Here is a 15423-nt window from a genome sequence, read left to right as displayed (position 1 = left end):
TCTTCCATCAGACAGTCTACCAGGACCACCCTCTAGACCTCCTGTCTTCCATCAGTCTACCAGGACCTCCCTTTAGACCTCCTGTCTTCCATCAGTCTACGAGGAACACCCTCTAGACCTCCTGTCTTCCATCAGTCTACCAGCACCACCCACTAGACCTCCTGTCTTCCATCAGTCTACCAAGACCACCCTCTAGACCTCCTGTCTTCCATCAGTCTACCAGGACCACCCTCTAGACCTCCTGTCTTCCATCAGTCTACCAGGACCACCCACTAGACCTCCTGTCTTCCATCAGGCAGTCTACCAGGACCACCCTCTAGACCTCCTGTCTTCCATCAGTCTACCAAGACCACCCTCTAGACCTCCTGTCTTCCATCAGTCTACCAGGACCACCCTCTAGACCTCCTGTCTTCCATCAGTCTACCAGCACCACCCTCTAGACCTCCTGTCTTCCATCAGTCTACCAGGACCACCCTCTAGACCTCCTGTCTTCCATCAGACAGTCTACCAGGACCATCCTCTAGACCTCCTGTCTTCCATCAGACAGTCTACCAGGACCACCCTCTAGACCTCCTGTCTTCCCTCAGACAGTCTACCAGGACCACCCTCTAGACCTCCTGTCTTCCATCAGACAGTCTACCAGGACCACCCTCTAGACCTCCTGTCTTCCATCAGTCTACCAGGACCACCCTCTAGACCTCCTGTCTTCCATCAGTCTACCAGCACCACCCTCTAGACCTCCTGTCTTCCATCAGTCTACCAGTACCACCCTCTAGACCTCCTGTCTTCCATCAGTCTACCAGGACCACCCACTAGACCTCCTGTCTTCCATCAGTCTACCAGGACCACACTCTAGACCTCCTGTCTTCCATCAGTCTACCAGGACCACCCACTAGACCACCTGTCTTCCATCAGACAGTCTACCAGCACCACCGTCTAGACCTCCTGTCTTCCATCAGTCTACCAGGACCACCCACTAGACCTCCTGTCTTCCATCAGGCAGTCTACCAGGACCACACTCTAGACCTCCTGTCTTCCATCAGACAGTCTACCAGGACCGCCCTCTAAACCTCCTGTCTTCCATCAGACAGTCTACCAGGACCACCCTCTAGACATCCTGTCTTCCATCAGTCTACCAGGACCACCCACTAGACCTCCTGTCTTCCATCAGGCAGTCTACCAGGACCACACTCTAGACCTCCTGTCTTCCATCAGTCTACCAGGACCACCCTCTAGAACTCCTGTCTTCCATCAGTCTACCAGGACCACCCTATAGACCTCCTGTCTTCCATCAGTCTACCAGCATCACCCTCTAGACCTCCTGTCTTCCATCAGTCTACCAGGACCACCCTCTAGACCTCCTGTCTTCCATCAGTCTACCAGGACCTCCCTTTAGACCTCCTGTCTTCCATCAGTCTACCAGGACCACCCTCTAGACCTCCTGTCTTCCATCAGTCTACCAGCACCACCCACTAGACCTCCTGTCTTCCATCAGTCTATCAGGACCACCCTCTAGACCTCCTGTCTTCCATCAGTCTACCAGGACCACCCTCTAGACCTCCTGTCTTCCATCAGTCTACCAGCACCACCCACTAGACCTCCTGTCTTCCATCAGTCTACCAGGACCACCCTCTAGACCTCCTGTCTTCCATCAGTCTACCAGGACCACCCTCTAGACCTCCTGTCTTCCATCAGTCTACCAGCACCACCCTCTAGACCTCCTGTCTTCCATCAGTCTACCAGGACCACTCTCTAGACCTCCTGTCTTCCATCAGACAGTCTACCAGGACCACCCTCTAGACCTCCTGTCTTCCATCAGACAGTCTACCAGGACCACCCTCTAGACCTCCTGTCTTCCCTCAGACAGTCTATCAGGACCACCCTCTAGACCTCCTGTCTTCCATCAGACAGTCTACCAGGACCACCCTCTAGACCTCCTGTCTTCCATCAGTCTACCAGGACCACCCTCTAGACCTCCTGTCTTCCATCAGTCTACCAGCACCACCCTCTAGACCTCCTGTCTTCCATCAGACAGTCTACCAGGACCACCCTCTAGACCTCCTGTCTTCCCTCAGACAGTCTACCAGGACCACCCTCTAGACCTCCTGTCTTCCATCAGTCTACCAGGACCACCCTCTAGACCTCCTGTCTTCCATCAGTCTACCAGCACCACCCTCTAGACCTCCTGTCTTCCATCAGTCTACCAGTACCACCCTCTAGACCTCCTGTCTTCCATCAGTCTACCAGGACCACCCACTAGACCTCCTGTCTTCCATCAGTCTACCAGGACCACCCACTAGACCTCCTGTCTTCCATCAGGCAGTCTACCAGGACCACACTCTAGACCTCCTGTCTTCCATCAGTCTACCAGGACCACCCTCTAGACCTCCTGTCTTCCATCAGTCTACCAGGACCACCCACTAGACCTCCTGTCTTCCATCAGGCAGTCTACCAGGACCACACTCTAGACCTCCTGTCTTCCATCAGTCTACCAGGACCACCCACTAGACCTCCTGTCTTCCATCAGGCAGTCTACCAGGACCACACTCTAGACCTCCTGTCTTCCATCAGTCTACCAGGACCACCCTATAGACCTCCTGTCTTCCATCAGTCTACCAGCATCACCCTCTAGACCTCCTGTCTTCCATCAGTCTACCAGGACCACCCTCTAGACCTCCTGTCTTCCATCAGTCTACCAGGACCACCCTCTAGACCTCCTGTCTTCCATCAGACAGTCTACCAGGACCACCCTCTAGACCGCCTGTCTTCCATCAGACAGTCTACCAGGACCACCCTCTAGACCTCCTGTCTTCCATCAGTCTACCAGGACCTCCCTTTAGACCTCCTGTCTTCCATCAGTCTACCAGGACCACCCTCTAGACCTCCTGTCTTCCATCAGTCTACCAGCACCACCCACTAGACCTCCTGTCTTCCATCAGTCTACCAGGACCACCCTCTAGACCTCCTGTCTTCCATCAGTCTACCAGGACCACCCTCTAGACCTCCTGTCTTCCATCAGTCTACCAGCACCACCCACTAGACCTCCTGTCTTCCATCAGTCTACCATGACCACCCACTAGACCTCCTGTTTTCCATCAGACAGTCTACCAGCACCACCGTCTAGACCTCCTGTCTTCCATCAGTCTACCAGGACCACCCACTAGACCTCCTGTCTTCCATCAGGCAGTCTACCAGGACCACCCTCTAGACCTCCTGTCTTCCATCAGTCTACCAGGACCACCCTCTAGACCTCCTGTCTTCCATCAGTCTACCAGGACCACCCTCTAGACCTCCTGTCTTCCATCAGTCTACCAGGACCACCCTCTAGACCTCCTGTCTTCCATCAGACAGTCTACCAGGACCACCCTCTAGACCTCCTGTCTTCCATCAGACAGTCTACCAGGACCACACTCTAGACCTCCTGTCTTCCATCAGTCTACCAGGACCACCCTCTAGACCTCCTGTCTTCCATTAGTCTACCAGGACCACCCTCTATACCTCCTGTCTTCCATCAGTCTACCAGGACCACCCTCTATACCTCCTGTCTTCCATCAGTCTACCAGCACCACCGTCTAGACCTCCTGTCTTCCATCAGTCTACCAGGACCACCCACTAGACCTCCTGTCTTCCATCAGGCAGTCTACCAGGACCACCCTCTAGACCTCCTGTCTTCCATCAGTCTACCAGGACCACCCTCTAGACCTCCTGTCTTCCATCAGTCTACCAGGACCACCCTCTAGACCTCCTGTCTTCCATCAGTCTACCAGCACCACCCTCTAGACCACCTGTCTTCCATCAGTCTACCAGCACCACCCTCTAGACCTCCTGTCTTCCATCAGTCTACCAGGACCACCCTCTAGACCTCCTGTCTTCCATCAGTCTACCAGGACCACCCTCTAGTCCTCCTGTCTTCCATCAGTCTACCAGCACCACCCTCTAGACCTCCTGTCTTCCATCAGTCTACCAGGACCACCCTCTAGACCTCCTGTCTTCCATCTGAATGGAATTAAGTTTTGAATATAAACCCATCTCAAGATTTCTTTCATTGGACATATAAAAGAAACAGATACAATCTAATTAAGGTTACACTGTTCTCCCTACCCCATTCCCTCTCCTTCCTCTGACAATTGAGGACATGCCTGATGATGTTTCTTATGTCTCCAGGGAGCTCAGATTCTGACTGCTGCCAAGGGGCTGTCCAACCTCAAGGTACAGTACAGACCACTATATCTGTTGCTCCTCCCCCTCTCACTATACTATAGAGACATGTTTCATTTAGAAGCAAGCGACACGTTCGAATATCTGTACACATACCTTAACAAACTTCCAGTGAATGAATGATGACCATGAAAACATACCTGACTGGTGGCTATAGACATTTTTACATTTTAGTCATTTAGCAGACGCTCTTATCCAGAGCGACTTACAGGAGCAATTAGGGTTAAGTGCCTTGCTCAAGGGCACATCGACAGATTTTTCACCTAGTCAGCTCGGAGATTCGAACCAGCGACCTTTCGGTTACTGGCACAGCGCTCTTAACCACTAAGCTATCTGCCGGCCCCATATAGCTATGATCAACAAGGACATTATTCTTCTGGATTTATCTAGCTCTATTTGGGATATTGTACCTTGTCTCACTGGCTTGCTAGGTTGGTGATCAATCCTGTGATGACACCTGTGATGTTGTCGACGACAACCATCTGACTAAGTGTTTGTTAACTTGCATGAGCTCCATCTGAAGTTGTATGAGGTCATGTTCACTTCAATGTAAACAAGCCCCTTTCTGGTGCAAAACTACGCACACAAGTTCAGCTGCTCTCCTGTGCCAGGATATCCTTAGTTGTTTGTATTGAGTTGTTACACACGGCGGGCGTAGCTAATGTCTGTCTGTCTTACTCTGGTTGCCATAGGGAGGGGGCGAGGCCAAAAGCCTTACACCCAAACACTGTGTCATCATGGACGCCGCACTGGAAACCATTAAGGTGAAAACACACACATGTCCTCAAACAAGCTTACACAAACATACATTTGTGAACATGCACTAAAATGCGCTCTCTCTCTCTCTCTCTCTCTCTCTCTCTCTCTCTCTAGCAATACTTCCATGCGGGCGGTAATGGTCTGAAGAAGACCTATGTGGAGAAGAGTCCTGAACTGTCTAAGCTGAAATACGCTCTGTCACTCTACTCTCAAAGCACTGATGCACTGATTAAGACTTTCGTCACCACACAGAACGCACAGGGTAAGACACTCTCACTCACACACACACACACACACACAAGCAGACCACAGTTTGAATGATGACAACCTTCTGTATTGATGCACTGGAAATGCACTTCCACTAACATGCCAATAGGGGTCAGCAGAGAGTTTTCACACTTTTCTTGTTTTCCTGTTTCTCACTCTCTCTCTCTCTCTCTCTCTCGCTCTCTCTCTCTCTTCACTCCTAATCTCTACCCCCCCTCTCTCTCTCTCTCTCTCTCTCTCTCTTCGCTCCTAATCTCTCTCTCTCTCTCTCTTCGCTCCTACTCTCCCCCCCCTCTCTCTCTCTCTCTCTCTCTCTCTCTCTCCCCCTCTCTCTCTCTCTCTCTCTCTCTCTCTCTCTCTCTCTCTCTCTCTCTCTCTCCCCAGTTCATAATGGGATGGGCATCAGGATCACTCTTAGTGAGAATGTTCGGCCTGACAGAGGTAAGTTACTGTAGTAAAGTCTCTGTTCGTTCTGCATGATGTACTACAATATGTTTTGTTATCAATGGAGATAACAGTTAGTAATAATGTGATGTGGGTTAACCCTCAGGTTCAGGAGTGGAGAAGCCTATTGGTGAGGCCCAGATCCAGATAGACATGGTGCCTCCAGGCAAAGACAAGATCCACAAGGTCAACATCAGAGGTGAGCCAGACATACCACTACACCTGTCCTGTCCTATCCTATACTGTCCTGTCCTGGACAACACATGAAAACACCACACACCTCATAACGCAATCCATTTCGATCAATCTCTGGACTAGTCCACCTTTCATCTTCCATCCATCACATTCAGTCTGCTGCTCTCTCACACCCATTCCTTTTGTTTCTCATTTGTTTCTCTCTCTCTCTCTCTCTCTCTCTCTCTCTCGCTCTCGCTCTCGCTCTCGCTCTCGCTTCGCTCGCTCTCGCTCCCGCTTCGCTCTCGCTCTCTCGCTCTCTCGCTCTCTCTCTCTCTCTCTCTCTCTCTCTCTCTCTCCTCCAGTGATAGCAGTGAATGATATGAAGTGGCAGACATCAGGGATGTTCCGTCCCTTTGTGGAGGTCAATATTATTGGTCCACTCCTCGCTGCCCAGAAGAGGACGTTCACCACCAAGTCAAAGAACAACAGCTGGACAGCCAAGTACAACGAGGCCTTCCAATTGTGAGTTCTTAACACCACCGAGTTCCCACTCAAAACGTTTAGGTCACACTTCACTTTAACTCCACTTCCAGGTGTTGTAGAGCTTCCCTCAGCCCTCCTACTGAACAACAACCAATACATTCTCCATTGTTGGATAAACCAATGTTGAACCCATTCTACCTCTACACTTCCTCCTTCTCCCTCCCTCCCTCCCTCCCTCCCTCCCTCCATCCCTCCCTCTCCCAACCTCCTTCTCTCTCCTCCCTCCCTCCCTCTCTCCCCCCCACCCCTCCAACAGTATCCTGGGTAAGGAGTCTCCAGACTGCTATGAGCTGCAGGTGACAGTGAAGGACTATTGTTTCGGCCGGGCCAACCGTGTTGTGGGCGTGGCCGTGGTCCAGCTGAGGGACGTAGCTGACAGGAAGTCGTGCGTGTGCTGGTGCCCACTGGGTGGAACCATCCAGAAGGACGAGACAGGCGTAACGGTGATGCGTATCCTGTCTCAGCGGGTGGCCGACGAGGTGGCCAAGAACTTTGTCAAACTGAAGGCCGAGACACGCCCTGTAGAGGAGGGGAGATGATGAGGAGGGAGGAGAGGAGAGGAGGGGAGAGGAGAGGAGAGGAGGGGAGGGGAGAGGAGAGGAGAGGAGAGGAGAGGAGAGGAGAGGAGAGGAGAGGAGAGGAGAGGAGAGGAGAGGAGAGATTCACAAGATGGAGTTTGAAGAGGAGACTCACCCTGTGGAAGAGAGGGAGATGAGCATCGGGATAGAAGTTGCCCTTAGGTAAATGTTACATTTCCTGCTTCCTGGTCCTCTGGACCAATGAGAAGGCCTGCAGCAGGTACATGACTGATGACGGACCAATCAGAGACTTTCACTGTATGCATCAATGTAGTGTGACACATCACCACACACCTCCAACGTTGAATTCATATCACACACAAACGTGAATGAATGTCTGTTTACTGTACCAGAGGCAATATCAGAACAGTCTAGGCCCCACAAGTATGTTCTCTACTTTTATATACTACTAGCTACTAGCATGTGACTGACACCCAAAGCCCACTACCCTAATCTAACCTGTGATAAAAACACATGAGACTGACTCCCAAAGCCCACTACCCTAACCTGTGATGAAAACACATGGATCTGACATGACCTGTCTACAAGTCCCATCCCTGTGGTGTACACAGCCTTACAATCACAGAGCTACCCGCCATCCCTCCCCAGACCATCACATCACAACCAATGGTATCTACAACATGGACCTGAATTGGTTACCAATAGGCCCAATGGGTCAAAAGTAGTGCACTATATAGGAATAGGGTGAAATTTGGGACGTAGACAATGAAAGCAGGTAAGGTTTGTGAGGTACTAGAGTTACAGAGCCTGCTAGTTGATAGGGTGTGGTAGAGAGTAGGGTGAGGTGTACTGTCAGACGGCTGTGTGAACAGAACAGAACAGTGTGGGTTTAATGGTTACAGCATCGACCCACTCTACTCTAGCCTGGAGGAATGTGTGTTCCCATACACCCCATAGTTTAGGAGACTGTTCCTATACACCACTGAGTTTAGGAGACTGTTCCTATACACCACATAGTTTAGGAGACTGTTCCTATACACCACAGAGTTTAGGAGACTGTTCCTACACACCACAGAGTTTAGGAGACTGTTCCTATACACCACATAGTTTAGGAGACTGTTCATATACACCACAGAGTTTAGGAGACTGTTCCTATAAACCCCATAGTTTAGGAGACTGTTCCTATACACCACAGAGTTTAGAAGAGGGTTCCTATACACCACAGAGTTTAGAAGAGGGTTCCTATACACCAGGCCTGTTTTACATCTGTCTCTGTAGGCAAAAAAAATAATGTTTCCATTACATGACCTTCAACCCACTAACTCTCTAGATTTTGTATTTATTCATTTATTTAGCCAACTTCAGTTTCTCTTTTCAACTGTCACTGCACCGATGTTATAATGATGATTGATGTCACCCTTGTTCGGGCAGGTTTCGGCGTTCGTCGTCACCGGCTTACTAGCTGCTGCCGATCCATTTATCATCACTCCACTTGTCTTGTCTAATTAATCACACACACCTGGTCCTTATCCCCAATTAGTCATTGTATAAGTGTTCCCTCTGCTTCCTTGTCTGTGTGGGTGATTGTTTGTTGTGAGCTGTGTGTAGCTCGGTTGAGCTACCCTTACCTTGTTGTTGCCAGGGTTGTATTTTTCCCCTGTGCCTGAGTGTTGTTGTCGCATACTTGCGCAACTGTTTATCGACGGAATAAACTCTTTGGATGCGTATTTGTCTCCTGCTCGGTGTGCGCCCAGAGTTAGGCACCTAGGCACCTCCCAGCGGGTAAGCTACAACCGTTACCAGTTCCACAACGATCATGGTCTCACCTTAGCGTTGATTTTCTAACTGATCTTCCTCTCTCCCAAGGTAACACGACCATCCTGGTCCTTGTGGACCGCTTCTCCAAGTCCTGCTGCCTCCTTCCTCTGCCCGGTCTCCCCACGGCCCTGCAGACTGCGGAGGCCCTGTTTACTCACGTCTTCCGGCACTACGGGGTACCAGAGGATATAGTGTCTGACCGAGGTCCCCAGTTCACATCCAAGGTCTAGAAGGCATTCATGGAACGTCTGGGGGCTCGGTCAGCCTGACCTCTGGGTTCCACCCCGAGTCTAATGGGCAGGTGGAATGGGTGAATCAGGATGTGGGTAGGTTCCTGCGGTCCTACTGCCAGGACCGGCCGGGGGAGTGGTCGGTGTTCTTGCCATGGGCAGAATATGCCCAGAACTCTCTCCGCCACTCCTCCACTAACCTAACACCTTTCCAGTGTGTTCTAGGTTACCAACCGGTTCTGGCACTGTGGCACCAGAGCCAGACCGAGGCTCCTGCGGTGGATGACTGGTTTTGGCGCACGGAGGAGACGTGGGATGCTGCCCACGTTCACCTCCAACGCGCCGTGCGTCGTCAGAAGGCCAACGCTGACCGCCACCGCAGTGAGGCCCGCGTCTTGGTACCAGGGGATCGGGTCTGCCTCTCGACCCCGAATCTGCCCCTCTGCCTGCCCTGCCGGAAGCTGAGCCCGCGGTTTGTGGGGCCGTTCAAAGTCCTGAGGAGACGTACTGATGTACTGTCACGACTTCCGCCGAGGCTGCCTCCCCTCCTTGTTCGGGCAGGTTTCGGCGTTCGTCGTCACCGGCTTTCTAGCTGCTGCCGATCCATTTATCATCACTCCACTTGTCTTGTCTAATTAATCAAACACCTGGTCCTTATCCCCAATTAGTCATTGTATAAGTGTTCCCTCTACTTCCTTGTCTGTGTGGGTGATTGTTTGTTGTGAGCTGTGTGTAGCTCGGTTGAGCTACCCTTACCTTGTTGTTGCCAGGGTTGTATTTTTCCCCTGTGCCTGAGTGTTGTTGTCGCATGCTTGCGCAACTGTTTATCAACGGAATAAACTCTTTGGATGCATATTACTCTCCTGCGCCTGACTCCTTCTATCACACGCATCACATCCTCTTACTGAGACCTGGCTGGTCTCTCATGTAAGCTTCTCCCCAAGGTTCCACCATTGGTCTCAGTCATTGGGCGGCCTGTAAATGTCACAGATATTACCTGCCTGTCATTGGCTGGAAGAGAAGATGGACAAGTTGGCCATCCAATTATATCATACAGACGTGGAAGGGGATGGATAGAGTATGAACTCTGTGTGTTATGCTGCGTTCCTAACCAAGTGGGAATTCACCACATACGACTGGGAAAAATCCACTTGAACAACCCCCGGCTGTTAATTACTATCAGAAGTAATATACCACCCTCTCCCACTTCTCCTACATGCTGACCTCTGACATCACCTACTAAAGAAATGACCATTTTCAGCAGTTAAATGCAACAACAAAATATTATTGATAAAAAGGAATCTTAATGGGGTTTTTTTAACACTAATTTGTAACACAAGCATGATAGCTGTACTTTTAGTTTATGGTTTACGCAGCTTGTTGGCCATTAGCCAAACAGCGTTTCTCAACGGGTTCAAAGCCCGTGAATGCATCCAACTGATATTCACAACTTCTTTAACTGGTATATTCCCACCTCTTGGTTACGAACGCAGCATTATTAACCATGTGCCAACTAATGCAAGTGTTCACTTTCTAGCTCTGTTGATTGGTTCATATCTTAGTTTTTAGTTTTTTCTTTTTACAAGTGAACTCTTGCACTCACACTGTTTCAATCTTACTGTAAGTTTGTAAAGAAAAGCCTAACACCAGAGCATGTATTTATTGTATAGAATCAAAGTAAACTAGATATTGAGTTGTGAATTTGTATGTATGTACTGTCAAATATGAAAAGATGGATATACTGTATGTAAATTATTTATCAATAATATAAAGCTGCGAAATGTTTAATATACTTGTACGAATATTTGCATTTTGTATATAAAGTATTTATGAATCAGCTTTCTTGCTTGGGGAGGATTATGGACTTGGAAGGAGATTTGAAAGAGTTTTACATGTTTTTGTCAGTTGCATCATTCCATTGGTTGTCAAGCGCCACTCACAACTGTGTTTATTTTACCAGGCGGTGACCCCCTCTACCCCCCCCTCCTCCCCTCTACCTCCCCTCCTCCCCTCCAACTTGCATTACAGGTAGGCAAGTAACACCTGTGTACTCTCTCAGGCTGATGTTTACACTCTCTCTCTCTCTCTCTCTCTCTCTCTCTCTCTCTCTCTCTCTCTCTCTCTCTCCTCTCTCTTTCACTCTCACTCTCACTCTCTCTCTCTCTCTCTCTCTCTCTCTCTCTCTCTCTCTCTCTCTCTCTCTCTCTCTCTCTCTCTCTCTCTCTCTCTCTCTTTCCTCTCACTCTCACTCTCACTCTCTCTCTCTCTCTCTCTCTCTCTCTCTCTCTCTCTCTCTCTCTCTCTCTCTCTCTCTCTCTCTCTCTCTCTCTCTCTCTCTCTCTCTCTCTCTCTTCTCTCTCTCTCTCTCTCTCTCTCTCACTCTCTCTCTCTCTCTCTTTCCTCTCACTGCTCTCTCTCGCTCTCTCTCTCTCTCTCTCTCTCTCTCTCTCTCTCTCTCTCTCTCTCTCTCTCTCTCTCTCTCTCTCTCTCTCTCTCTCTCTCTCTCTCTCTCTCTCTCTCTCTCTCTCTCTCTCTCTCTCTCTCTCTCTCTCTCTCTCCTCTCTCTTTCTCTCTCTCTCTCTCTCTCTCTCTCTCTCTCTCTCTCTCCTCTCTCTTTCCACTCTCACTCTCTCTCTCTCTCTCTCTCTCTCTCTCTCTCTCTCTCTCTCTCTCTCTCTCTCTCTCTCTCTCTCTCTCTCTCTCCTCTCTCTTTCACTCTCCTCTCACTCTCCCTCTCTCTCTCTCTCTCTCTCTCTCTCTCTCTCTCTCTCTCTCTCTCTCTCTCTCTCTCTCTCTCTCTCTCTCTCTCTCTCTCTCTCTCTCTCTCCTCTCTCTTCCTCTCTCTCTCTCTCTCTCTCTCTCTCTCTCTCTCTCTCCTCTCTCTTTCACTCTCACTCTCACTCTCTCTCTCTCTCTCTCTCTCTCTCTCTCTCTCTCTCTCTCTCTCTCTCTCTCTCTCTCTCTCTCTCTCTCTCTCTCTCTCTCTCTCTCTCTCTCTCTCTCTCTCTCTCTCTCTCTCTCTCTCTCTCTCTCTCTCTCTCTCTCTCTCTCTCTCTCTCTCTCTCTCTCTCTCTCTCTCTCTCTCTCTCTCTCTCTCATGATTCACTTCCTTATGTCCAGACGGCTGATCATTAATAGGAGAAACCAGGGTCATGTTCATTAGGCACGAAAAGGAAGACAAAAAACAAGCAGAAACAGGGAGGGTCTGGATAGACCAATAACAAACGCTTAAAAACAAAATCTGTTGAATTCCTAATTAACATGATCCAGCCCTGGACTGGAGCTCCCTCCTATCACATTCTCTCCTCTCCTCTCTACCAGACTATCCTAGACACCAGAGTATCTCTCTCCTCTATACCAGACCATCCTAGACACCAGAGTATCTCTCTCCTCTCTACCAGACCATCCTAGACACCAGTATCTCTCTCCTCTCTACCAGACCATCCTAGACACCAGAGTATCTCTCTCCTCTCTACCAGACCATCCTAGACACCAGAGTATCTCTCTCCTCTATGCCAGACCATCCTAGACACCAGAGTATCTCTCTCCTCTCTACCAGACCATCCTAGACACCAGAGTATCTCTCTCCTCTCTACCAGACCATCCTAGACACCAGAGTATCTCTCTCCTCTCTACCAGACCATCCTAGACACCAGTATCTCTCTCTTCGCTACCAGACCATCCTAGACACCAGAGTATCTCTCTCCTCTCTACCAGACCATCCTAGACACCAGAGTATCCACACTACCACAGATAGAGACGCTAGTGGCAGATCTTAACATACACTACCACAGATAGAGATGCTAGTGGCAGATCTTAACATACAGTACCACAGGACCCAGTGGGATCTACTGTACTTTGAACTGGGATCTACTGGATCTCTACTGGATCAGCTATTCTGGATGGTTTGGTGTGATTTGTCGGAGGTAAGGGTATCACACACAGATACATGTCTAGACATACACTGAGTGGACAAAACATTAGGAACATCTGCTCTTTCCATGACATAGACTGACCAGGTGAATCCAGGTGAAAGCTATGATCCCTTATTGATGTCGCTTGTTAAATCCACTTCAGTCAGTGTAGATGAAGTGGAGGAGACAGGTTAAAGAAGGATGTTCAAGCTGTGAGACAATTGAGACATGGATTATGTATGTATGCCATTCAGAGGGTGAATGGGCAAGACAAAATATTGAAGTGCCTTTGAACGGGGTATGGTAGTAGGTGCCAGGCACACCGATTTGAGTGTGTCAAGAACTGCAATGCTGCTGGGTTTTTCCATGCTCAACAGTTTCCAGTGTGTATCAAGAATGGTCCAACACCCAACAGACATCCAGCCAACCTGACACAACTGTGGGAAGCATCGGAGTTAACATGTGGAACACTTTCGACACCTTGTAGAGTCCATGCCCTGACGAGTTGAGGCTGTTCTGAGGGAAAAAGGGGTGCAACTGAATATTATTAAGGTGTTCCTAATGTTTAATAAATGCTGTACACAACTTTAAACACATACTGACAGTTGGAGCCCATCAGTAACCCAGTCATCCCAGACAAGCTCTAGTCTGCAGGGAGAGACTGTTGCTGCTGCTGCAAAAAGTAAACAGCGAAAAGATACATGGCTACACGTGATGTTTTCACCCTCACACAGGAGACCACATGGCCCCTACAGAGGAAGGAACCTCAGGGTGTGCTGTGGGATTTTGAATAGGGGTGCTTTAGTCAGCGTAACAGTAATCATTTGAAGTGTGTGGTCAGTCTAGTTTTGACTGGTGTTGTTCTCACAGTAATGAGACAAAGAAAAAATGAAAAGAAAGCGGTTTCCCTTTTTTGGCGTGCAGGAAATGATACTTTAGCAAGAGAGAAAGAGACGTGCAGTCCTCTAGAGAGAAAGAGACGTGCAGTCCTCTAGAGAGAAAGAGACGTGCAGTCCTCTAGAGAGAAAGGGACGTGCAGTCCTCTAGAGAGAAAGAGACCTGCAGTCCTCTAGAGAGAAAGAGACGTGCAGTCCTCTAGAGAGAAAGAGACGTGCAGTCCTCTAGAGAGAAAGGGACGTGCAGTCCTCTAGAGAGAAAGAGACCTGCAGTCCTCTAGAGAGAAAGAGACGTGCAGTCCTCTAGAGAGAAAGAGACGTGCAGTCCTCTAGAGAGGAAGTTGAGAGAGAAGAAAACGGCATAGAGCGAAAGACTTAGTGAAGCAAATAAGAAGAGGAGAAAAGAGAGGTAAAAGAAAGTGGTAACGGGAATGGAGAGAGAAGGAGAGAGAAGGAGAGAGGAGAGAGAAGGAGAGAGAGTGTGTAGTCCAGCCTTGTATTCCTGTTTATCTTGTGTGTGTAAGTGCCTGAGTCCCCTCTAGATTCCAATCCCACCTCCCTCTCACCAGCCAGACGTGAGAGGAGAAAAGAGAAGTGAGAGGGGGAACATGAGACAGAGAGGAAAGGAGAGAAGTGAGAGGGGGAACGTGAGGCAGAGAGGAGAAGAGAGGAGGAGAGAGGGTAAGAGAGCGGGGGAACGTGAGACAGAGAGGAGAAGAGAGAACTGAGAGGGGGAACGTGAGGCAGAGAGGAGAAGAGAGGAGGAGAGAGAGGGGGAACGTGAGGCAGAGAGGAGGAGAGAGAGGGGGAACGTGAGACAGAGAGGAGAAGAGAGAACTGAGAGGGGGAACGTGAGGCAGAGAGGAGAAGAGAGAACTGAGAGGGGGAACGTGAGGCAGAGAGGAGAAGAGAGAACTGAGAGGGGGAATGTGAGGCAGAGAGGAGAAGAGAGGGGGAATGTGAGACAGAGAGGAGAAGAGAGGAGAAGAGAGAGGGGGAACGTGAGACAGAGAGGAGAAGAGAGGAGAAGAGAGAGGGGGAACGTTAGACAGAGAGGAGAAGAGAAGAGAAGAGACGGGGAATGTGAGACAGAGAGGAGAAGAGAGAGGGGGAACGTGAGACAGAGAGGAGAAGATAAAACAGATAAAGCTAGAAAGAGGAATGAGGAATATTTGAGACAGTGAATGAGTGAGGGAGGAGGAGTTATGGAGAGATAGTGAATGAGTGAGGGAGGAGGGGTTGTAGAGAGACAGTGAATGAGTGAGGAGGAGTTAGAGAGAGGCAGTGAATGAGTGAGGGAGGAGGAGTTAGAGACAGTGAATGAGTGAGGGATGAGGAGTTAGAGACAGTGAATGAGTGAGGGAGGAGGAGTTAGAGAGAGACAGTGAATGAGTGAGGAGTTAGCAAATGAGTGAGGGAAGAGTTAGAGAGAATGAGTGAGGAGTTAGAGAGAGATAGTGAATGAGTGAGGGAGGGAGGAGTTAGAGAGATAGTGAATGAGTGAGGGAGGGAGGAGTTAGAGAGAGAGTGAATGAGTGAGGGAGGGAGGAGTTAGAGAGATAGTGAATGAGTGAGGGAGGGAGGAGTTAGAGAGAGAGTGAATGAGTGAGGGAGGGAG

The 15423-nt window shown here is 49.6% G+C and overlaps 1 protein-coding gene across 1 annotated transcript in view; it reads left to right on the top strand.

Annotated features, from left to right (window-relative positions):
- LOC123492718 (protein unc-13 homolog B-like) overlaps window positions 1–6947 on the top strand; it is a 105806-nt gene extending 98859 nt beyond the window's left edge. Inside the window, exons 26-32 of the mRNA XM_045225610.1 lie at window positions 4165–4209; window positions 4911–4982; window positions 5092–5239; window positions 5629–5685; window positions 5795–5887; window positions 6228–6387; window positions 6665–6947. Coding sequence (XP_045081545.1) covers window positions 4165–4209; window positions 4911–4982; window positions 5092–5239; window positions 5629–5685; window positions 5795–5887; window positions 6228–6387; window positions 6665–6947 — 858 coding nt within the window. The remainder of the gene's footprint in view (window positions 1–4164; window positions 4210–4910; window positions 4983–5091; window positions 5240–5628; window positions 5686–5794; window positions 5888–6227; window positions 6388–6664) is intronic.
- Window positions 6948–15423: the final 8476 nt, after the last annotated feature.

This window comes from Coregonus clupeaformis, chromosome 16 (assembly GCF_020615455.1).
Source record: "Coregonus clupeaformis isolate EN_2021a chromosome 16, ASM2061545v1, whole genome shotgun sequence".
NCBI lineage: Eukaryota > Metazoa > Chordata > Actinopteri > Salmoniformes > Salmonidae > Coregonus > Coregonus clupeaformis.
Note: the sequence above shows the minus strand (reverse complement) of the source record. Positions and strands in the feature narration are given on the sequence as shown.